This window comes from Vicia villosa, linkage group LG5, assembly GCF_029867415.1.
Source record: "Vicia villosa cultivar HV-30 ecotype Madison, WI linkage group LG5, Vvil1.0, whole genome shotgun sequence".
Lineage (NCBI taxonomy): Eukaryota > Viridiplantae > Streptophyta > Magnoliopsida > Fabales > Fabaceae > Vicia > Vicia villosa.
Window position 1 is genome coordinate 20,606,507 of NC_081184.1, and position 23,888 is coordinate 20,630,394.

General features: G+C 41.2%; 1 protein-coding gene across 1 annotated transcript in view; it reads left to right on the plus strand.

Moving 5' to 3' along the window:
• The first annotated feature begins 202 nt into the window (after window positions 1–202).
• The window catches only part of LOC131604335 (uncharacterized), a 35,103-nt gene continuing 11,417 nt past the window's right edge, over window positions 203–23,888 (plus strand). The window contains exons 1-3 of the mRNA XM_058876781.1: window positions 203–496; window positions 602–1,067; window positions 1,173–1,832. Coding sequence (XP_058732764.1) covers window positions 203–496; window positions 602–1,067; window positions 1,173–1,832 — 1,420 coding nt within the window. The remainder of the gene's footprint in view (window positions 497–601; window positions 1,068–1,172; window positions 1,833–23,888) is intronic.

The window sequence follows — 23,888 nt, forward strand, 5'->3', positions numbered from 1 at the left end:
CATTCAGAGGCCACACACACTTCTCCTATGTGGGGAAACCTCCGTTGCATCATTCCCATCATGGCATATTTATTTTCAAAAAAAAAAAGAGAAAGAAAAGATGTAATAAAAAGAAGAAAGAAAAAAGAAAAGAAAAATAGTATTATTTCTCATATGCATGCCATTTTTTCAGGGTATCTGAGGTTATTACCTTTCATCCAGGATGGCTAACAACGTGACCGCTACAAAAGAGGCTACCAAGCGTACATTCACCTGCAGTTTCTTTCGTGAGGATATGACACATCTGATTCAGTTGAGCACTTTAGTTACCGGGCATAACTTGGATGAGTTCAGGAAGACATATGGCCATATCTTACACATGTTAACTTCTCGGGTTGATGGATGGGCTCTATACACACTCCTTCAGTTCTACGATCCTGAGTTACGATGTTTCACCTTTCTTGATTACCAACTGGCACCAACCCTTGAAGAATATGCTGACATCCTCATGATTAAGGTTCAACATAGGATCCCTTTTGTCTGTGTACCTGAGAAACCGAAAATGGACCGAATTGCTGGTGCTCTTTATTTGAGCATGAAAGATGTTACAGATAACTGGAAGCCTAATGGTGGAACCCACGGATTCCATGTGAAATTTCTGATAAAGAAGGCCGACACCCTTGCTGTTGAGAAGAAATGGAAAGAATTCAACGCTCTCCTAGCCGTTATGATCTATGGTTTGGTGTTGTTCCCGAATATTCCAAATTTCGTCGATCTAACTGCTGTTTGTCTCTTCATGGATCAAAATCCTGTGCCCACTCTTTTAGCAGATACTTATTATACCATCCACTCCAGGTATGGGAAGAAAGGATCAGTTGGGAGTTGTTTACCGTTGCTATATGAGTGGTTCACTTCACATTTACCTAAAAGCGGGCCGTTTGTTACAACAAAAGACTCACAAAAATGGCCTCAAAGGATCATGGAGCTTACTGGAAACGACATTGTCTGGTGTCCTACCGGAATGGACGTTGAGGAAGTTATAACTAGTTGTGGTACTTTTGACAATGTTCCCCTCATAGGAACGAAAGGTGTTATCAATTACAATCCTAAGCTAGCGCTGCGTCAGTTGGGTTTTGCACTTGAAAACAAGCCTTTGGACAAAGAGATATTCGAATCCGTTTGCTTTGAGAAAGGAACCGATCCAAAGGGTCTAGAAAAGGTGAGGAGTGCCTGGAATAGCATCCATACAGATGATCAGACTTCTCTAGGTGAAAAGAATGCCGTTGCCAAACAAGCCTACACGGATTGGGTTGAGGATAGAGTTAAAGATCATCTGTTGCCTTTCCCGAAGGTTAATCCATTGTACAAGCAACCACCTAAGGTTCCAATTGCCATTATGCCTGCTGAGAATTGCATCCCAGTAAATATGGAAAGCACCCAATTGCGCGAAAAGAAGTCAGATGCGCGACCAAAACATCATCTTGTGGACCAAATAAGGGTTGAGTTGACACATGAAGCCAAGGTGCTGAAAGAAGGATCTTTGAGAGTTCAAAAGAGGGCTAGAACGGAAAAAGGTGAAAGGGATACTACTGTTGTTGTTGAAGATCACCAGGAGATCATAAAAAGGGCCGTAAAAGAGGCAGAAGAGAGACTCAAACGAGAGTACAGAGAAGACTTGAAGGCTTACAAACTCAAGATAGAAAGGGAGGCCAGAGCTGAAGTGAGGAGTCTGAAAAAGAAACTGGAAGAAGAGACCACCCAAAGGATAGCGCTTGAGACTCAGCTGAAAGGAAGTCACCTCCGCACCGCCCGACTAACAGAAGAAAACGCCAAGCTCAGAGATCGAATGATGGGTATGGAGGACGTGTCTGAGAAGGATTATCTCCCAGAATGCAAAGGATGTGACGAACTCAGGGAGTGCTGCAAGAAGCTAGATGGGCATTTGTTTCGCAAAGATGAGGTGATTCAAAGCCTTCTTAAAGGAAGAGATCGAGAAGCAACCAAGAAACTGTTTGATGAAACTAAGAAGTGGAGCGACGAGCATTTCAGACAAGGAGGACCTCTGTTTTATATTCAGATGGATTGATGTTTGAGTCTGTATGTCTCGACCACCACCAGACTTGTTGGATGGGGTCTTTTATTTCCCTTGTTGAACTATCTTGTTGATGTATGGCTTGCCCAAGTTTAAATTTCTGTTATGAATAAAAAGAACTAGTTTCTCTTGATACTTATCTTTTGTCACATTGTTAGCTATTCTGGATCAATATTAAATCTTGGATACTCTGAAAATGGCACATCACGTCATACGCACACATGCACTCATACATTCATATTATCACATTGCATTTTTCAGGTTATTGTACAAGAAACTAATTGGGGTCCCTTACAGCGACAGATTTCTTTCCCGACGACGAAGCTGACTTTCTTACATCCTTACCGTACCCGGAGCAACGAGAGAATCATGGAACAATTTGAACAGAATCAGGCTGCCCTCCGTAGGGATATGGATGTTATGGGGGAAAGAATGGCCCAACTTATGGAGACTCTCCATGCCGTTGTTCAAGGACAGGATGAACTCAGAAAGAGTGTCGCTAGTTTGGTCAAAGATACTCCTACCAATTCTGCTGACGGAGGGGTGAAAACTAAAGAGACTCCTATTAATGAGACACTGAAGGTAGTGGACGACCACCATGAGGTTATTGATCTTGAACACGATCTTACTGCTGAGTTGACTGAGACCGCTAAGATGTACCAAGCTCTTGAAGAACGCCTTAAGGCTGTTGAGGTTGCTAAAACTTCGAGCTTTAACACTGCTGCTATGTGCTTGGTACCTGGGATTGTTATTCCCCCGAAGTTCAAGGTGCCAGATTTTGATAAGTACAAGGGAGTTACCTGCCTAGAGACTCACATTCGTTCCTACTGCCGTAAGATGGCCGCTCACGCTGAGAACGAACCTCTGCTTATGCATTTCTTCCAGGATAGTCTCACTGGAGCCCCGTTGGAGTGGTATATGAAACTCGAGAGGTCTAATGTCAGTACTTGGGGAGAACTTGTTGATGCCTTCTTAAAACAATACCACTACAATACTGCTATGGCTCCTAGCCGTGCCCAGCTGCAAAATATGTCACAGAAATCTGAAGAGTCTTTTAAGGAATACGCCCAGAGGTGGCGTGAACTTGCTGCTCGAGTCCAACCTCCTTTATTGGACCGAGAGTTGATTGATCTGTTTATGGGGACTCTGAAAGGGCCGTATCTTCAGCACATGGTTAGTAATACTTCTCCTTCCTTTTCGGATGTGGTCATCATCGGTGAGAGGGTTGAGAACTGTGTCAAAGCTGGTACCATTCAAGGTGTTACTAATCCTAGCAATTCAAGTGGTAATGGTAAGAAGCCGTATTCTGGGTTTGTGAAGAAGAAGGAAGGTGAGACTAGCACCGCTTCTGTTGACCAAGGCCGAGCTCCTGCATATTCTGCTGTTCCACCTCCTTATTATCCGATGCCTTATGCTGTTCCTGGTCCTTATGTCCCTCAAGCATATGCTGCTGCTCTTCCACAACCGTGGATGGCACCCCAACAGCCTTTCGTACCACAACAACAAGCTGCTGCTCCTCAGAATCGTCAACAGAACCCTAGGCCTCAAGGTCAAAGGGGCCCGCAAAGAACAAGATTCCAAGATAGGCGTATCGATCCGGTTCCGATGTCATATGCTCAGCTTCTCCCTCAGTTGCTTGCTGGTCAATTGGTACAACTCCGTGAACTTGGACCTCCACCTAGTCCTCTCCCTCCCGGTTATGATGTTAATGCTCGATGTGAATTTCATTCAGGGGCTCCAGGCCATACTATTGAAAAGTGTAGAGCATTCAAATTGAAAGTTCAGGATCTCCTTGACGACAAGCTTATCTCGTTCGCTCCTACTGGCCCTAATGTGCAGAATAATCCTATGCCTCCTCATGCTGGTACGACCAACGCTATTGAGTTATGTGATGATCAGATCCTGGTAAATGATGTTAATGAGGTTAGGATGCCGCTGGCAGTTGTCAGAGAGTATCTTATGCAACAAAAAGTTTTGTGTGAACTACATGACTACTGTTTGCAATGTTCTTCTAATCCTGAGGAGTGCACTAGGTTGAGAGAAGAAATCCAGGAATTAATGGATGAAGGTGTTCTTAGAGTGGAAAGGGTCGTTCCTGTCGAAGATGTGGCTACTTTAGAGATCCCTTACTACCCTGCCGAGATACCAAAGACTCAGGACACTTCTTTGGTCATTCATGCTCCGAGTACTCCTCTGGTCATTCAGGCTCCGAGGACTCCGTTGGTTATTCAGGTTCCAAATGTTCCTTCGACGCCTTCAACCTCGTCTCTTGTTCCCTCTCCTGTGAATGATTCTAAGGCTGTTCCTTGGAGTTATAATGCCGTGTATATTCGAGGGAAGAAGTTTGACTGTCCTCCAGTGGGTACTTCGAGTATCACAAATATTACTGGCACTAGTGGCATTACCCGTAGTGGTCGGATCTTTGCTGCCCCTCCTCCGCCTCCTAAAGAGACCGACAAAGAGGCTAGTACACAAGCAAAAGGAAAGCAAGTTGCTGTTGATCCTCCTGTAACACGTAATGCCCAAGATGCCGAGCAACTTTTGAAAATCATTAAGAAAAGTGATTACAAAGTGATTGACCAACTTGATCAGACTCAAGCCAAGATCTCCATCTTGTCTCTCTTGGTACATTCTAAAGCTCACCGTGATGCTCTGATGAAAGTTCTGGCTTCCGCTCACGTAACTCAAGATATTACTGTGCCTCAGTTCGAAGGGGTTGTGACCAACATTGCTGCTGGTAATTGTTTGGGTTTTTCTGATGATGAACTTCCACCTGAGGGTAGGGCACATAACAAAGCATTGCATATCTCCGTCAAGTGTCTGGATGCTGTGTTGTCTCGAGTTCTGATTGATACAGGTTCTTCTCTCAATGTGATGCCCAAGGCCACTTTGTTTAAGCTGAGTATGGATGGGATTATGATGAGACCATGCACTATGAGCGTTAGAGCATTTGATGGTTCTAGAAGGTCCGTAGAAGGAGAAATTGATCTGCCTGTCTTGATTGGTCCTCACATGTTCTACATTGCCTTCTACGTTATGGATATAAACCCTTCATACACTTGCCTCTTGGGTCGTCCTTGGATTCATGCTGCTGGAGCTGTGACATCCACTCTCCACCAGTGTTTGAAATTTGTTGTGAATGACAAGATTGTTGTGATCACTGGTGAAGAGGATTTGATAGTCAATAATCTGGCATCATACCGTTATGTTGAAGTGGAGGGAGAGATACAAGAGACACCTTTTCAAGCCTTAGAGATTGTGTCAGTTGACAAGCTCCCTGTGGTTGAGAATAAGAAGGAACTCGGAGCACCCCTCTCGTCTCTGAATGATGCTAAGGCCTTCTTAGAAGCTGGTACTCCCCATAGTGCCTGGGGCAAGCTGATTGATGTTCATGAGAAGCGAGACAAGTATGGCCTTGGGTATCAGCCATCTTCCTCTACTCAGCTCAGCATAACTCCTGGAAAGAAGGTGATTCCCCCCATTTCTCAAGTGTTCGTCAGTGCAAGCACCAATTCTGGAAGTCAGGTTCTCGCTGTGGATGATGATGATGAAGAAGATCTCTCCAGATTCATTTGCAATGCTGCTCCTGGACAGGAACTCAACAATTGGACTATCTTGGACATCCCCAAAGTCACTTTTATGGAGATGTAATTTTCTTGTTTCAATAAGTCATATGCTTCGCCCTAAGCATTTTTGACCTCTTGTATAAAGAAGGGCCCCCCATGTGTTTCAATTTGTTTAATATTGAATGAAAAACATATCTTCGCATGCAATTACTGTTCCATTTCTTTCATTTTTGTTTTTTTTACTTTAAAAACTTTTTCAAAAATGGCAAAGCTTTTTCCTTTTTATGTGTGGCATTCTAAGGCATAAATCATCCATCGTGCAGATCCGGCTCGAATTCCATCAAAAATGATAATGTTACAGTTCCACGTCTTAATATCCTTGAGAATCCAATTGACCAAGCTGATGAGGATAATGGGGAAGATTGTGAAGTCCCTGAAGAATTGGCAAGACTTTTGAGACAAGAGGAGAAATCTATTCAGCCGCATCAAGAAGCCATAGAAATCATCAGCCTCGGTTCAGAAGAAGCAAAGAGAGAGGTCAAGATAGGCGCCGCTTTGCAAAGTGATGTAAAGAGAAGGTTGATTGAGTTGCTTCGAGAGTACGTTGATATCTTCGCCTGGTCATATGAAGACATGCCTGGTTTAGACACGGATATAGTTATGCACAGGCTACCTCTCAAACCAGAATGTCCGCCTGTAAAGCAAAAACCACGAAGAACACGACCTGATATGGCTTTGAAAATCAAGGAAGAAGTTGAAAAACAGTTGAAGGCTGGTTTCTTATCTGTGTGTGAGTATCCTCCTTGGATTGCAAACATAGTACCTGTTCCTAAGAAGGACGGAAAGGTACGCATGTGTGTTGACTACCGAGATTTGAATAGGGCAAGTCCGAAAGATGATTTCCCTCTGCCTCATATTGATGTGCTAGTCGACAACACTGCTCAGTATTCGGTGTTCTCTTTCATGGATGGTTTTTCTGGTTATAATCAAATAAAGATGGCTCCTGAAGATATGACCAAGACTACCTTTACCACTCCGTGGGGTACATATTGTTATAAGGTGATGCCTTTTGGTCTTAAGAATGCTGGTGCAACATATCAACGAGCAATGGTGACCCTCTTCCATGACATGATCCATAAAGAGATTGAGGTGTACGTCGATGATATGATTGCAAAATCCCAAACTGAGGAGGAACACTTGGTATATCTTGAGAAATTGTTTGCTCGTTTGCGTAAATTCAAGTTGAGACTTAATCCAAACAAGTGCACTTTTGGAGTGCAATCTGGAAAGTTACTTGGATTCATTGTGAGCCAACGTGGGATTGAGGTCGATCCTGATAAAGTAAGAGCAATACAGAACATGCCAGCACCGAAGAATGAAAAAGAAGTTCGAGGGTTCCTTGGAAGGTTGAATTACATAGCCAGGTTCATTTCTCATCTCACTGACACTTGTGAACCTATCTTCAAACTGCTGCGCAAAAATCAAGATATCCGTTGGGATGACCGTTGTCAGGAAGCCTTCGAAAAGATCAAGCAGTATCTCCAAAAGCCACCAATCCTCATGCCTCCAGTTCCTGGGAGGCCGCTTCTTATGTACTTAACTGTGCTTGAAGGATCTATGGGATGTGTGTTGGGCCAGCATGACGAGTCTGGTCGAAAAGAGTGCGCCATTTATTACCTGAGCAAAAAGTTTACCGATTGTGAATCCCGTTACTCACTACTCGAGAAAACTTGCTGTGCTTTGGTATGGGCTGCTCGCCGACTGAGGCAGTATATGTTGACTCACACCACTCTACTGATCTCCAAGATGGACCCGATAAAGTACATCTTTGAAAAACCGGCCCTTACAGGAAGACTAGCCCGGTGGCAAATGCTTTTATCAGAATATGATATCCAGTATGTCACACAGAAGGCCATCAAAGGAAGTGTCCTTGCAGATCATCTTGCTCATCAGCCATTAGAAGAGTATCAGTCAATGAAGTTTGACTTTCCTGATGAAGATATCATGAAACTGGATGATAGTGAAGGACCCGAACCAGGAGAGCGATGGACTCTCACGTTCGATGGTGCATCAAATGCTATGGGCCATGGTATTGGGGCAGTTTTGACTTCTCCTCGTCAAACCCACATCCCTTTCACAGCTAGAATATGCTTTGATTGCACAAACAATGTCGCAGAGTACGAAGCTTGCATAATGGGCATCGAAGCAGCCATTGATATGAGGATCAAGATCCTCGAGGTTTATGGGGATTCTGCCTTGGTCATACATCAAGTAAGAGGTGATTGGGAGACACGACACCCCAACTTAGTTCCTTACAAGGACTATATTTTGGAGTTGTTGCCCGCTTTCGAGGAAATCACTTTCAATCACATCCCCCGAGAGGAAAATCAATTGGCAGATGCTTTGGCTACTTTGGCGGCTATGTTCAGAGTTAGCTCCCCTAAAGAAATGCCGGACATAACGATCCTCCGTTACAAAGAGCCTGCCCATGTGTTCCCTGCTCATTGTCTCACTACTGAAGATGTGTATGATGAAAAGCCATGGTATTACGACATCAAGAGGTATGTTGAGAAGCAAGAGTATCCCGAAGATGCTACGATTGGTGATAAGCGAACGCTTCGAAGGTTAGCATCCAAATTCTTCTTGTCAGGAGACGTCCTGTACAAAAGAAACTATGATTCAGTTTTGCTCAGATGCGTGGATAGACACGAAGCAGAATTGATCATGCGGGAAATCCATGAAGGATCTTTTGGAACTCATTCCAGTGGACATTCTATGGCCAAAAAGATCTTGCGAGCAGGATATTATTGGATGACGATTGAAAGTGATTGTTATGTGTATGTGAAGAAATGTCACAAATGCCAAGTGTATGCTGACAGAATTCATGTTCCTCCAACTCCTCTGAATGTCCTGACGTCACCTTGGCCCTTTGCCATGTGGGGCATTGACATGATTGGACGAATTGAGCCACAAGCTTCAAATGGACATAGATTTATTCTTGTTGCTATCGACTACTTCACCAAATGGGTTGAAGCTGCTTCTTACAAGAACGTAACCAAGCAGGTCGTTACTCGCTTCATCAAGAAAGAAATCATATGCCGATATGGGGTTCCAAACAAGATCATCACTGATAATGGGTCCAATCTTAATAACAAGATGATGGCAGAGTTGTGCGAAGAGTTCAAGATTGAACACCACAATTCATCACCCTATCGGCCAAAGATGAATGGCGCAGTCGAAGCTGCTAACAAGAATATAAAGAAGATCGTCCAGAAGATGGTCAGAACGTATAAGGACTGGCATGAAATGTTACCGTTTGCTTTGCATGGCTATAGAACTTCGGTTCGTACTTCAACTGGGGCAACTCCCTTCTCTCTTGTTTACGGTATGGAGGCCGTACTACCTGTCGAAGTGGAGATTCCTTCGTTGAGGGTCTTGATGGACGCCAAACTCGATGAAACAGAATGGGTTCAAACGAGGCTTGATCATCTCAATCTAATTGAGGAGAAACGCTTATCTGCTATCTGCCATGGCCAGTTGTACCAAAAGAGGATCAAGAAAGCGTATGACAAGAAGATTCGGCCTCGAGAATTCCACACAGGTGACCTAGTCGTAAGGAAGATCTTGCCAGTTCATACCGATCCAAGGGGCAAATGGACTCCCAGCTATGAGGGACCATACATTGTGAAGAAAGCATTTTCAGGTGGTGCTTTAATCTTGACAAAGATGGATGGGGAAGACGTTCCGCTTCCAGTCAATTCAGACTCAGTCAAAAAATATTACGCATAAAAGACCCGCTAGGTCGACGTACCTAGGCAAAAATAAGGGCATCCCGGCAAACCAAAAGGGTTTGGGCAAAAATTAGGGATAAAACAAAAAAGAAAATAACCCGCTAAGTTGAAAACCCGAAAGGGCGACTTAGACAAAAAGGGGCATCCCGCTGGATTGAAAACCCGAAAGGGCGATCCAGGCAAAAGTTAGGGATCAAAAGCGAGAGGCTGCAGTCTGAATATCTTTCACAAAGACCACCATACGCCCTTGACAGAACGGATGGATCAATCCAACCATTACCCTTCTGAAGCAAAGCATTGAGAGGATCGAGGATATGGGAACTGTAGCAATATCAGTTTTAATGGAAATCCGAGCATCTCTCTTTGCCATTTTGTTCTTTGCATTTTATTTTCTTTTTCGCAACTACCTCATTTAGGAGTTGCTTCCTTGTACAGAAGCCTATTCACAGGCATTCCATCAATAAAATGATCTTTTGGTGCAAAAGCTTTCTTTCTTTTCATTTTACGCATGCGAGGTGTGATTTAATTCGTTATTAAACATTGCATTGAGAACATGGGGGCAATAATCACAAAATCAAAACGAAACATGATGTTACGTAAACATAAAAGTGCTCGAAGGGGCACCATTTGCATCCAAACGTTGTTTTCTGTGCAGGTTGCAGGTTCTAGCCATCATCTTGGCTCATGATATGTCACAAAGGTCATCATCATCCCGCATGAAAGTTCCAGGGTATAATTCATCAGCACTGGTAAGCATGGAGCACATGAAAAGGTCCATATCCCTCTTCCATATGGCAGACGAAGAATGGTCTCTCAGAACTCACGTTCCCCAAGCAGTATAGGATGTAAGGAAAGTCGAGCAAAGTCACTTCCTCCCCAACAGAGTTATGTTCTAATCCTCCACACAGTTGCCAATCATCTTTGGCACTATGAGGTTTTCAACGCCCACCCGCAATGGCGTCTCAAGATCACAAGCAACGGACCCCAATGATTCTACTCCTCTGTCCCACCAAGGGCCTTTATTTGGCACTCTCTGCATATAGAATCCATTGCATATAGCATTGCATCCTCGAAAGCGTAGCATATCCATTACAGTGGATCATTACGCCATAGAAAAATTCAAACATGCATAACAAAGCATAAGTCAGATAATACAAATCCGCACCCAGTCAAGACAATATACATCCCCACACAAAAGGTTGTCCTTACAAATTCCGATTGATATCTGCTACTACATTTCAAATCTCTTCCAACCACGGTGCCGATGCGAGGTATCTTCAGCTCTGATGAATGTCTGACACAATGTCTTCTTTTGTCCCTCGATGTCGAGTCGATGTTGAGTCATAGATCGCCACGAGATCTTATTCCTTTCCAAAGTGTGGAAAATCGCACGAGATTTTCTTTCGATGTTGAGTCATAAGATCGCCACGAGATCCTATCCCTTTCCAAGGTGTGGAAAATCGCACGAGACTTTCTTTCGATGTTGAGCCATAAGATCGCCACGAGATCTTATTCCTTTCCAAAGTTTGGAAAATCGCACGAGATTTTCTTTCGATGTTGAGTCATAAGATCGCCACGAGATCTTATTCCTTTCCAAAGTGTGGAAAATCGCACGAGATTTTCTTTCGATGTTGAGTCATAAGACCGCCACGAGATCTTATTCCCTTTCCTTCTGTTGCCGAGTTGATCGCCACGAGATCTTCTTTCGATGTTGAGTCATAGATCGCCACGAGATCCTATTCCTTTCAGTCCCGATGTTGAGTCATAGATCGCTACGAGATCTATTCCCTTCCAGTCGTTGTTTCATATAACCATTCTCTTTGAAAACCCTGTATTGGCACCTAGGCTACGTTACAAGCTACCCCCATTCACATCCATTACACACTGTAAATACTCTCACCAAAAAAAAGCAAAATTCTCTTTCCCCAGCAGATATCAAAACAAAAGCAAAAAATAAGGATATCATTTATACCATCCTCTCTTTGGGACAAATTTCTGGTACTTTGATATTTAATCTTCTTCTACCTCGAATGTTCGAAAGGCTAACGCCAATCTCACCTTCAGGTTTAAGACGATTAAATAGGGGCAGCTGTCATACCCCAAATTTGTCCTACCCTTATTCATCTGGCTTATAATTCACATGCATACACCATTTAGGTCATAATACAACTCATGCATTCATATCATTGGTATTAATCAGAGACTAGCAAGGGATATCTCTTATGGCAGAGGATTTCCTACCAAATGTGTGGATCTGAGGTGTAATCATGTGGCTCTATATTCATTGAAGTCCACCTGGATTAGGATTCTCTCATTCTCAACTCAAGGCATTGGTTGAAAAGTACAAGCTTGATGTTCATCTGATTATCCGGAATTAGGGTTTCTTGACCAAAGTCAACGCAGTTGACTTTTTTAGTCGAATACATTGATCAAGAGCTGATTTTATGAGAAGGAATAACATGATGCTTGTGTGGAAGTGTTCAGTTGATTTCCATTGGTCAGAAGTGGATTAATCGGGAATTTCATAAAGATCGGAGAAAGATCGGAACAGTTGACTTTTGGGTCAAAATCGGAAGAATTATTCAAATATTGACTTTTGGTGGAAAGTCGGTCGAGAAAAGTCAAAGAATGAATAAAATCGGGAGTTTGACAAAAGTTGCCAAAAATAGGAAAAAATAACAAAAAAGGAAAGGTTTCAACACTTAGGAAAATTTTGGCATCTTAAAAGCTTGGCAAGCAGCCCACTTCACTATCAGTTTACACGTGGCAAATGACATCTTTTGAAGAAATTTCCAACATCAAAGTTGTTCCTCTCATGGAGGAGAACAACTTTGTAGTTGGACACTTTTTAGTTTGAAGATTGTATGAAGAGTTAATTTGGTTTGAAGGTCCTGAAAATCCATTCAGCTTAAGTCATGACCTGGCATTTCATCAAGCACGTGGTATGCCAAATCTCAAGCTAATGTTAGAGCTCTACAAAAATGCCATGGGAGCAAACTTGGTATGCTTCCATTCTTTGCCATGTCCTCTATGTAAGGAGACAAGATTTGAGTCATTTGGTTGAATATTGAATCATTTATGAATGCTCAAAGTCAAGCCCTTGCCATGTTTCACACTGCCAGAAGTGCAAGCCAAAATCCTGAGTCACGCGCGTGCTTTTCATCGAGCACGTTGTATGCTGACTTTGGGACTAATTTCAGAAAAATACAAAGGTCCATCAGGTGCAAACTTAGTATGCTTATGTTCACCTCCATACCCTCTACACAACAAGACAATAATCATGGAATTTGATTAAGAAAAGAGTGAGATACAAGAGTCTAAAGTCATGCCCTTGAAGGTTGCATTTGGGAAGGCAACGGGCCAGGTCTTGCTGCGCGCGTGGACAGGCACCAATACAGTTGTGTACTTACACTTTCCAAGGCACATTTGAATGAGTTACAGACCTCTTCTCTCAATCTTTCCAACATGAAACTTGTCCCATCACATGCCCTCTTTAAATTGATCATAAAATTGCAGCTAATGATAACTCATGGCCAAAGATACAAACTCATAAAGTTAGCTTCATGGATGCTCGTGTGGTAAGGTGTCAACATCAAATTCTGGCGCAGAATAATACTACAATACAACACACACCACCATAGCTACTATGAACACTCGTGATATATAAGAAAATTCCTTCACAAGACACTCTCATTTTTCTTTCTTCATTTTTCTCAAAACTTTCTCTCATCACTCTCTTTTATCTCTCGATCCTCTCTCTCTCTCTTCCACCACTCATCTTCAAAGTTTGTTACATATTGTAACAAACTCTAACTAACTCCTCGATCATCAACCAGCCACCACCACTGCAACCATCAACCACCACCTTCAACCATCATTAAACCCCCATCGTTGCCATGGTGCCTCCACGTATGTTGTCAACCTGAAGCTTTTCGGTTCAATTTCCACCCCAATCATCATCACCTTCATCATTTCTGGATCTACACGCTCTTATCAACCATAGTGTGGCCAAGGTTACTAGTCAAGATCCGCATCAACAAAGCAAAGGACCTGATTCCGCTAACCGTCGAGGGAACTACAAGGCTCGCAGAATTCCTCCTCTAAATCAAAGCTTCAAACAGGTAAGGGACTCAAACTCCTCAGCATCTTCACCATGTACGAGCATGTAGTATGAACGAAACTGTATGTTACTCGATGCATCTGTTTGTAAGTCTATGAATCATATATTACGTGGATTAATGGCTTCCTGAATGTTTGAGTCGTGCGTTTGGTCTGAATAGTGTAAGGATTAGCATAACATGTGATTCTTGCATTTTCATGGAGTTTTCATAATGTTAGGGTTTAGAATAGTGGATCGGTTAGGGTGTTAGAGAAGGAATCAAAGAAAATCATTGATGGATCCGTAATCAGCATGAAAAAACGAATAGAAAGGTATTTGCTTTTCACGTTTTCGAGTAGTTCGCTCGTCTCCGCCATGTACTCGGCCGGAGAAGACGATCGTAGGCACTGCTCCGGCGTCTGCATGTTGGTGTAATATTTCAGCCTGTTCTCCTTACGTGGCGCATGCGTATTCGTTCAGGTTCCCAAATTTTGGTAAGTTTTGTCTTATTACAATCATGAGGCAATGAGCTGGCGCATGATGATTAGCTGAGCTCACATTTTGTCTTTATCCCACTTAAAATACCATGACCAATTGATGCAACATCTACATATTATTTGAATGCTTTTTAATTCAACCATGGTCTAAAATAATGAAATGAATGCTGATAAAGATAAATGTAAGATAGATGGAAGTGTGCAGCGTTGGGCCTTGCGCATCTTTGGGCCCTCGCTTGTTCTCAGGATGTCACCCCTGGATTGCTAGTGCACCACCAGCTTAATGAACATGGGCCTAGTTTCGTTTGATAACCCCACCCCCTGAATCAGGCCCAGTTTTGCTTGTAATTAATTGTAGTTCATTTGAATAATGCTGTTGCACCCCCCCTGGCAGTCTAGTTTTCATTTTAGTTTTGTTTTCTTGTTTAACTCATAAATCCTTTCAATTCAAATATTAAAAATACATAAAAATTGCTCTTAGTTTTTAGGTTGATTAAATAATTGTCATGATTTTTGTTATTTTTTTCTAATTGTTTTTTTTACTCTTTTAATAAATCTTTTTCTTTACAATATATTTGAATATTCTTTGTTTTAACACTTCTTTGTAAATAATTCGTTAATAGACTTAGGAATTGATTTTTAGTCCTGATTTTTCGTATAGATTTAATCGATATATGTGTGTTTGTGAATACCATTTACTCGTCATAGTTCTCAATTTTATTTTTCGTATATTGACTTCTCTTTACATATCTCATGTATAGTCTTCCCTTAATAGATTGTATAACTTTCATAATTTTTGGTTCTTTAGACAACTTAGATTAGAATTTAGGAATAGTTCCCCTAAGCATTCCTTTTCTTTTCAACATTTAAAACATTAATAAAAGGAAGATGCGAATCACATTAAGAAAGTGATAGAGAAATGAGTGGGATTCATTCCCTAATCTGTTTCTCAATCACTTAGTGGCATAGAAATGAGTGGGATCTATTCCCTAATCTGTTTCTCGGTCACTACCTAATGGGAGAGAAATGAGTGGGATTCATTCCCTAATCTGTTTCTCAAACATTAATTAATGGGAGAGAAATGAGTGAGATTCATTCTCTAATCTGTTTCTCAAACATTACATAATGGGATGGAAGTGAGTGGGATTCATTCCCTAATCTGCTTCTCGATCATTATACACTTTTATGTGATTCGAATCGCAAACAAATTCCCCTTAAAAAAATACACAACCAAAAACACTTAAAACGTCTAACAATGGTTCAGACTAAGGCAAAGTAGAGAAAGTGGTGAGTGGCCCGGTATTGGGTACTGTTCATCACTCATCTACCCTAAAAGACACAAACCAATCTCTTTCTTGTTCCTAAGGGCATCGTTATCTCCGTTCCATTGCATCCTAGGCTGTCCCCTTGTGCAAGAACGCGAGCGTTAACGCCGCCCAACTAAAAAACACAAAACAAACAGAAAATCTTTAGCCGAGCTACGGTAACTCTGATTCCTGAAAAGGATACGTAGGCAGCGGGGTAGGGCCCGTGCGAGTACAATTCTTTATTTTCCCTACATTTTGCATTCATTTCGCATTTAGACATAGACATAGTACACACCCTTTAGATAGAAACAAACATAGGTGGATACCATCGAGTACGATGGGCGCGAGGGGTGCTAATACCTTCCCCTTGCGTAACCGACTCCCGTACCTTGATTCTCTGGTCGCAAGACCCTGTTCCTTCCTTTGATAGGTTTCCTGGTATTCCTTTCCCTTATGGGATAAATATATTGGTGGCGACTCTGTTCATTTTTCGCGAGCGTGCGACAGTATTCAGGCGAGAATTCCTGAGGAGGTACTTTCCTGAGGATATTCGGGGCAGGAAAGAAGTTGAGTTTTTGGAGCTGACACAAGGTAATATGACGGTACCGGAATATGCTTCAAAATTTGTTGAGCTGGCCAAATACTATGTTCACTATAACAATGATGAAGCGAGCGAATTTTCGAAGTGTGTTAAGTTCGAGAATGGTCTCCGTGATGAAATTAAGCAGGGAATCAGGTACCAAAGGATTCGTCGGTTTGCTGATTTGGTAGATTGTAGTAGAATCTACGAAGAGGACAACCTGAAGCTGAAGTCATCTCACTCCCGTGAGTTAGTTGACAAGAAAGGGAAGAAGCCTATGGACCGTGGTAAACCATATGGTAGAGGTAATTATAAAGCTGGAAGTTGGAAGAAGCCTAGTGGGGGAGACTCTAGTGCTCCTGTTAAGTGCTTTAAGTGTGGGGAGCCTGGATATCGTGTTCACGAGTGCAAAAGTGAAGAGAAGAAGTGCTACCGGTGTGGTAAAGCAGGCCACATTGCTGTTGACTGCAAGGGAAGGACTGTGACTTGTTATAACTGTGGTGAAGAGGGCCATATCAGTCCACAGTGTCCTAAGCCAAAGAAGAATCAAACTGGGGGTAAAGTTTTCGCTTTATCAGGTTCAGAGACTACTCCGGAAGATCGATTGATTAAAGGTACGTGTTTTATCCATGGCACTCCTTTAATTGCAATAATAGATACTGGGGCAACTCACTCGTTTATTTCATTGGATTGCGCTAAACGTCTGAACTTGGAAATATCTGATATTCGTGGAAGTATGATCATTGACACTCCTGCGTCGGGTTCAGTGACTACTTCGTTTGCCTGTTTGAACTGTCCAATTGATATTTTTGGTAGAGAGTTCGGAATGGACTTAGTATGCCTTCCGTTGGAACAACTTGATGTCATCCTGGGTATGAATTGGTTGCAATTTAATCGGGTTCATATCAACTGTTTCACGAAGACAGTTATTTTTCCTGAAGATGTCAGTGTCGAGGATTTAGCAATGACTGCTAGACAAGTGGATGAAGCCATGAAGGACGGGGCCGCCGTGTTTATGTTGATTGCATCCATGGAAGTGAAGAGGAAAGCGGTGAGTAGTGATTTACCAGTAGTATGTGAATTTCCAGAAGTTTTTCCAGAAGATGTAAGAGAGTTACCGCCAGAGAGGGAGGTAGAATTTGCTATTGAGTTAGTCCCTGGGACTAGTCCTGTGTCGATGGCGCCGTATCGTATGTCGGCATCTGAATTAGCAGAATTGAAGAGTCAACTGGAAGAGTTACTGGAAAAAGAATTCATTCGTCCTAGTGTGTCGCCGTGGGGTGCGCCGGTGTTGTTGGTAAAGAAGAAAGAAGGCTCTATGAGACTGTGTGTGGATTATAGACAGCTGAATAAAGTTACTATCAAGAATCGGTATCCATTACCGAGGATTGATGATTTAATGGATCAACTGGTTGGTGCGAGTGTGTTTAGCAAAATTGACTTGAGGTCGGGATATCATCAGATTCGGGTGAAGACGGACGATATTCAGAAAACAGCATTTAGAACAAGGTATGGTCATTACGAGTATACAGTGATGCCATTTGGAGTAACTAATGCGCCGGGGGTTTTCATGGAATATATGAATAGGATCTTCCATCCTTATTTGGATCAGTTTGTGGTGGTATTTATCGATGACATTCTAATATATTCTAAGAGTGAAGAAGAACATGCAGAGCATCTGAGAATGGTATTAGAACTACTGAAGGAAAAGAAACTTTATGCGAAACTGTCAAAGTGTGAGTTCTGGCTAAGTGAAGTAAGCTTTCTTGGGCATGTAATTTCTAAAGATGGTATTGCCGTTGACCCAACGAAAGTAGAAGCAGTGTCTCAATGGGAAGCTCCGAAGTCAGTTTCCGAAATCCGTAGTTTCCTTGGTCTTGCGGGTTACTATAGAAAGTTCATTGAAGGTTTCTCGAAGTTAGCGTTACCGTTAACTAAGTTGACTAGGAAGGGTCAAGCATTCATCTGGGATTCGAAATGTGAAGAAGGATTTCAAGAATTGAAAAGGAGTTTGACTAGTGCACCGATCTTGATTTTGCCGAATCCGGCGGAATCTTTTGTTGTATATTGCGATGCTTCATTGTTGGGATTAGGAGGTGTACTAATGCAGAATCAACAGGTAGTCGCGTATGCGTCGAGGCAACTCAAAGTACATGAGAGGAACTATCCGACTCATGACTTAGAGTTGGCAGCAGTGGTATTTGTGTTGAAATTGTGGAGACACTATCTGTATGGTTCGAGGTTTGAAGTGTTTAGTGACCACAAGAGCCTGAAGTATCTATTTGATCAAAAAGAGCTGAATATGAGGCAAAGGAGATGGTTAGAGTTCCTCAAGGATTATGATTTTGGGCTGAATTACCATCCGGGTAAAGCAAACGTGGTTGCCGATGCTTTGAGTAGGAAGTCCTTGCATATGTCTATGCTTATGGCGAGAGAATTGGATTTAATTGAACAATTCCGAGATTTGAGTTTAGTATGCGAAGACACTCCTGTCAGTGTTAAGTTGGGCATGCTGAAGTTGACTAGTGGCATTCTGGAAGAGATTCGAGAGGGTCAGAAAGTTGATGTAGAGTTAGTGGATAAATTGACTCTAATTAACCAAGGCAAGGGAGGTGAATTCAGAATCGACGAGAATGGTATTATAAGGTTTGGTAATCGTGTTTGTGTTCCTAATGTTTCTGAATTGAGGAAGAGTATTCTCGAAGAAGGACATCGTAGTGGATTGAGTATACATCCTGGTGCGACCAAGATGTATCATGATTTGAAGAAGCTGTTTTGGTGGCCTGGAATGAAGAAAGAAATAGCTGAATTCGTCTATGCTTGTTTAACTTGTCAGAAGTCGAAGGTTGAGCATCAGAAACCATATGGAGCTATGCAACCGTTATTTATTCCGGAATGGAAGTGGGATAGTATATCTATGGATTTTGTTTCTGGATTGCCGAGAACGGTGAAGAACTATGAATCCATTTGGGTTATAGTGGATAGGTTGACTAAGTCTGCTCACTTTATACCAATGAGAATGGATTACTCAATGGAGAAGCTGGCTCAATTGTACATTGAGAAGATAGTGAGTTTACATGGTATTCCTTCGAGTATCGTGTCAGATAGAGATCCAAGGTTTACATCCAAATTTTGGGAAGGGTTGCAGAAGGCTTTGGGTACTAAGCTGAGATTGAGTTCTGCTTATCATCCGCAGACGGACGGACAGACAGAAAGAACTATCCAATCGCTAGAGGATTTATTGCGTGCTTGTGTGTTGGAAAGAGGTGGTACTTGGGATAGTTATCTACCCTTGATCGAATTTACCTACAATAATAGTTTTCACTCGAGCATTGGTATGGCTCCGTTTGAAAGCTTTGTATGGTCGGAGATGTAGAACGCCTTTATGTTGGTATGAATCTGGCGAAAGTGCGGTGATTGGACCAGAGATTGTTCAAGAAACGACAGAAAAGATTAAGATGATTCAGGAGAAGATGAAGGCTTCTCAGAGTCGTCAGAAGAGTTATCATGACAAGAGACGGAGAACTCTTGAGTTTCAAGAAGGAGATCACGTGTTTATGAGAGTTACACCTATGACTGGTATCGGACGAGCTCTAAAGTCGAGGAAATTAACTCCGCGTTTTATTGGTCCGTTTCAGATTTCAGAAAGAGTGGGAGAGGTGGCGTATCGCATTGCGTTACCACCGACACTTGCGAATCTGCATGATGTATTCCATGTGTCGCAGTTGAGGAAGTACATTGCTGATCCGTCACATGTTATCCAAGTGGATGATGTACAGGTAAAGGATAATCTGACAGTTGAAGCTTTGCCTACGAGGATTGAAGATCGGAAGGTGAAACAATTGCGTGGCAAGGAGATAGCGTTGGTCAGAGTAGCTTGGGGAGGACCAGCCGGTGGAAATGTTACATGGGAATTGGAGAGCCAGATGAAGGACTCCTACCCAGAACTCTTTGCCTAAGGTATGTTTTCGAGGACGAAAACTTTTCTAGTGGGGGAGGGTTGTAACACCCCATAAAATTCTTTATTTAATTTAATTAATTTTTTTATTAAATATTAGAATTAAATGGAATTATTTGAGAATAGGGATGAAATAAGGCTAATGGGCCAGTGTTGTAAGTAGCAGTTGGGGGGTGTATCAGTTGCAAAGCCCTTTTTTCTAAAATAAAGTTATATTTTCATAAAAAATGGAAAAGAGGAGTATTTTGGTGAAAAAAGAACCAAAAGGGAGAAGAGAAGATTGAACGTGAAATTGGGAGAAGAGCAAGTGCGAAGAGAAAGAGCATCCAAGAATTCGACATCGAGGTAAGGGGGGATTCTTCTCATTAACCTCTATTATGGGTTGTATGAATGATTCGATGGAATTTGTATGTTAGGATTTCGAATTGGATTATATGTCGGGTTTGGGGTTTTGGGGTTTATAGAACTTTGATTCAATTTAGGTTGTGAATGATGATTGGTGATGAATAATGATGTTAAACATGATTAGAAGTATGTGTAAACGTGCAATTTATGTCGTATGTGTGGTTTATTTCTCTGAAATTCGTACTGGTATGATTGAGAATATTTGGGAGGCATAGAATGCTGTTTTCTGCAGGTTGGGGTTTCTGAAATCACCGGTTCGCGCCGCGTGCACCGGGTGGCGCCGCGAACAGGTGGGCAGAATGTCAGGATGTTTTGATACGCACAGGTCGCGCCGCGTACCTGTGTTGGCGCCGCGAAGGCGTAACTTTTTCCTCGCGTCGCGCCGCGTGTAGGTGTTGGCGCCGCGAAGGCGTAACTTTTTCCTCGTTTCGCGCCGCGTGTGGATGTTGGCGCCGCGTGCTGTGCTGTTTTGGGATTTTTGTTAAAGTTTAACGATGTATAACTTTTTAACTGTTAGTCTGTTTGATGTGCCGTTTCGAACATAGTGAGACTAATTCAGTGAGATATGCAATAAAACAGTGTTTGAGTTGTGACTCGAATTTAATTTAAACACTTGATTTAATTGGTTGTGGTGGATTATATTGTTATTGCATTGGTTGATGATTATGACTGTTCAGTTGTTTGGTGTTGATGATTAGCATGCGATATGTGATGCATGCATTTCATAATCATGTTGTGGGCTGTATCCCTTATGGTGGTGGGACAGCGGTAGCTAATTCCCATTGTGTGGAATTGGTGAGAGAAGTAGCCGAATCTTTATGGTGGTGGATCGGTGAGATGGGTTATCCCATGTTTGGTACCACATGCATTTAGTTGCATTGCATTAGGTTGTTGTGTATAATTGTAACATGAATGGAAGTTGTCCAATGTTATGATTTGTGTGTATTTTGGTATGAATGTTGCTATATTATCTGAATATAATTGATTTGGGTGAATAATGTATGGATGAAGTTGTATTGTTTATATACCTATAACATTTGTTAATGCGAATGAAACTCACCCTTACTGTTGTTATTTTTCAGATTGAGGAGTAGCTTGTGTACTTGGTGAGGATTAGCTCGTCAAGTAGTTCGTTAGAGTCAGTTGGGTCAGTGTCATGCTCTGGTCGTGTAACACCGGGAACGTTATTTTAGGATTGGCTGATAAACTTCTGTTTTGTTTATGGTTTATGGTTGAATTATGAGTCTTCGACTCCAGATGTTTGATTATTCAGTTGTTAAGAATATTCCGCTGTGTTAACATGCTACCTGAATAATTTTTGGTTTATCGTTCCTTTATGGCATGACATGAATATTGTTTATTTTGTTGGCGTTGTAATACTCTTCTTCATGTTTTACTCTGATTTTAATGTTAATTTCCGCGGGGTTTAGAAGGGTGTTACATGTTACATATAAGTATACTTTTGTTGGTGAATGTTGGTGAAACATGTTGATCTCGGATTAGCTCTTTAAGTACAAATCTTCACTTTTCAACTTACGCATCCAACAATCACCAACTTTCTCTTTGTGTATGTTAATAGCTATATGTGTTCCATGTTTGTATATATGCATTTGTTCATATACATACTTGTATATTTGTGTTTTCTTTTATGTTTGTATAATTGTTGTATATATTTGTACCTGTAACGTTTTTTGAGTGGTTGATTAGGACACTTTCTTTAGGTTTTCTCGGTGAGACGTCACCATGGAATGACGAGAGGAGGTTACTTGCCAAACACCGAAACAATAAAGGCGTCGAGCTAATGACGTAAAACAAGCGCTTGTTGGGAGGCACCCCAACGGTTGTAAAGTTTTTATGCCAAACACCAAATTATGTTCTGGTTTTTCTGAGTTTTACTGTCATCGCTTTGCGAGGTCAAGCTCGCTTAGCGAGTGCAGAAAAATTCAGATTCTTTGCTTTGTATCTGTGGGATTCCTATTCCACTTGGTTCACTCCTTTTTCCCACTCTCACCAAGGCTAATTAGTAATAGATACTAGTTTTATTTTTCTAATTCTTTTGTTGGTTGTTTGGACTCAAGTTTTGGTTCGATAATCGAAGATTTTTAAAGTGGTTTTCCAAAGCTTGAGTGTTTCAACTTGCATATGTATGGTAGGATATTGTTTTTGAAGTTGTATCATTCAAGGTACTCATTTATCACTTTTTATAGCATAGCATGTTTAGGAAACTTTTCATTTGTACAATTACCATGCCATCCATTCTTTTGCATTACTTGCTTGTTAATTGAATCACTTTAGTTCCCGAACCATAAATGTGAGGAAGCTTTCCATTGTTCACATATGCTGGAGGCCACAATCTTTGTTTTAACTAGATTTTATTATGCTTAATCTTTTGTTTATGTAGATTTTATGAAAGCATGAAAAGGATCAAGGCATTTTGTTTCATTTTGAGCACAACCACCTTAGCCAAATAGTCAATTCACCTTGTGAGTGTGTGATCATTTGTTAACCCTTTTGAGCTTTTTGTCAATGTCCATGTTGTTTTTGCTAAATGCTTATATTTGAGTGTTTAGTTCTCATTTTTGCATGGATGATTGATTATTTTTTTTCTTGAACCCTCAACTTTGTGTTGTTGTATGAATTTTTACCTTGCCTTAGAAAGTATGGAGTATTCATATGATGATGTGGTTGAATTCAAGTTGGGGAAAGAAATAGTTGTTACTTATTTGGTTGTTGCTATGAGGTTGAAAAGAAAGAAAAAGAAAAGAAAAAAAAAGTGAAAAGAAAGAAAATAAAAAGAAAGAAAAAAGAGAAAGAGTAAAGAAAAACGAAAATAGCATGGAATAATTGTGATAATAAGTATGGTGTTTTGGTTATGACAACTTAGAATAAGGAATAACTTTGATCGAAATTGTGTTGTTTGAACCTGTGTGGATTGATCACTCCATTAGATTTAGGCAAGTTTTTGGTTCGATTTGCTTTAAGACTTATCCCTTATTTGTTAACCAAACCACATTACAACCTTGAAAAACCCCTGTGATTCTTGATTTTGTATCTTCAATGTGATTTTTGAATGAATGCATAATTTAATTTTTTGTTTGCAAGATTGTAGAATGAGTATTAAAAGTCCTTCACCTTTGTGTGTTCTTCATCCATTGATGAATTTTTGCTAGGTGTGATTCATGAAATAGCTTGTATTGTTTTAGAATATTTAGCATGATTTTTATACTTAGGATTCGTTTCGTTTACATGTTGTCGTTGTAGGATAGTGGTAAGTATTTACTTTGTTTATACGTTTTTGTATTGAGCCATACATTTGTTTTTGGTTTTCAAAACTTGTTGATTCACGATTCTTTGGTTTATTACTTTTGATTCTTTGATTTATTTGACATTGTTTGAGGACAAACAAAGTTTCAAGTTGGGGAGAGTTTGATAAGTGCCAAAATGTTGTTATTTTGAGTATATATTTGCGGCACTTATCGATTCTATTCTTATAGATTTTGTAATAAAACCCCAACTTTTGTGTATATATTAGCATAATTGAGTTTTCATTCGTTTTATGTACCGTTTGATAGTTTTTCCTTTGTTTTATAGGTATTTATGCTTATTGGAGCCTC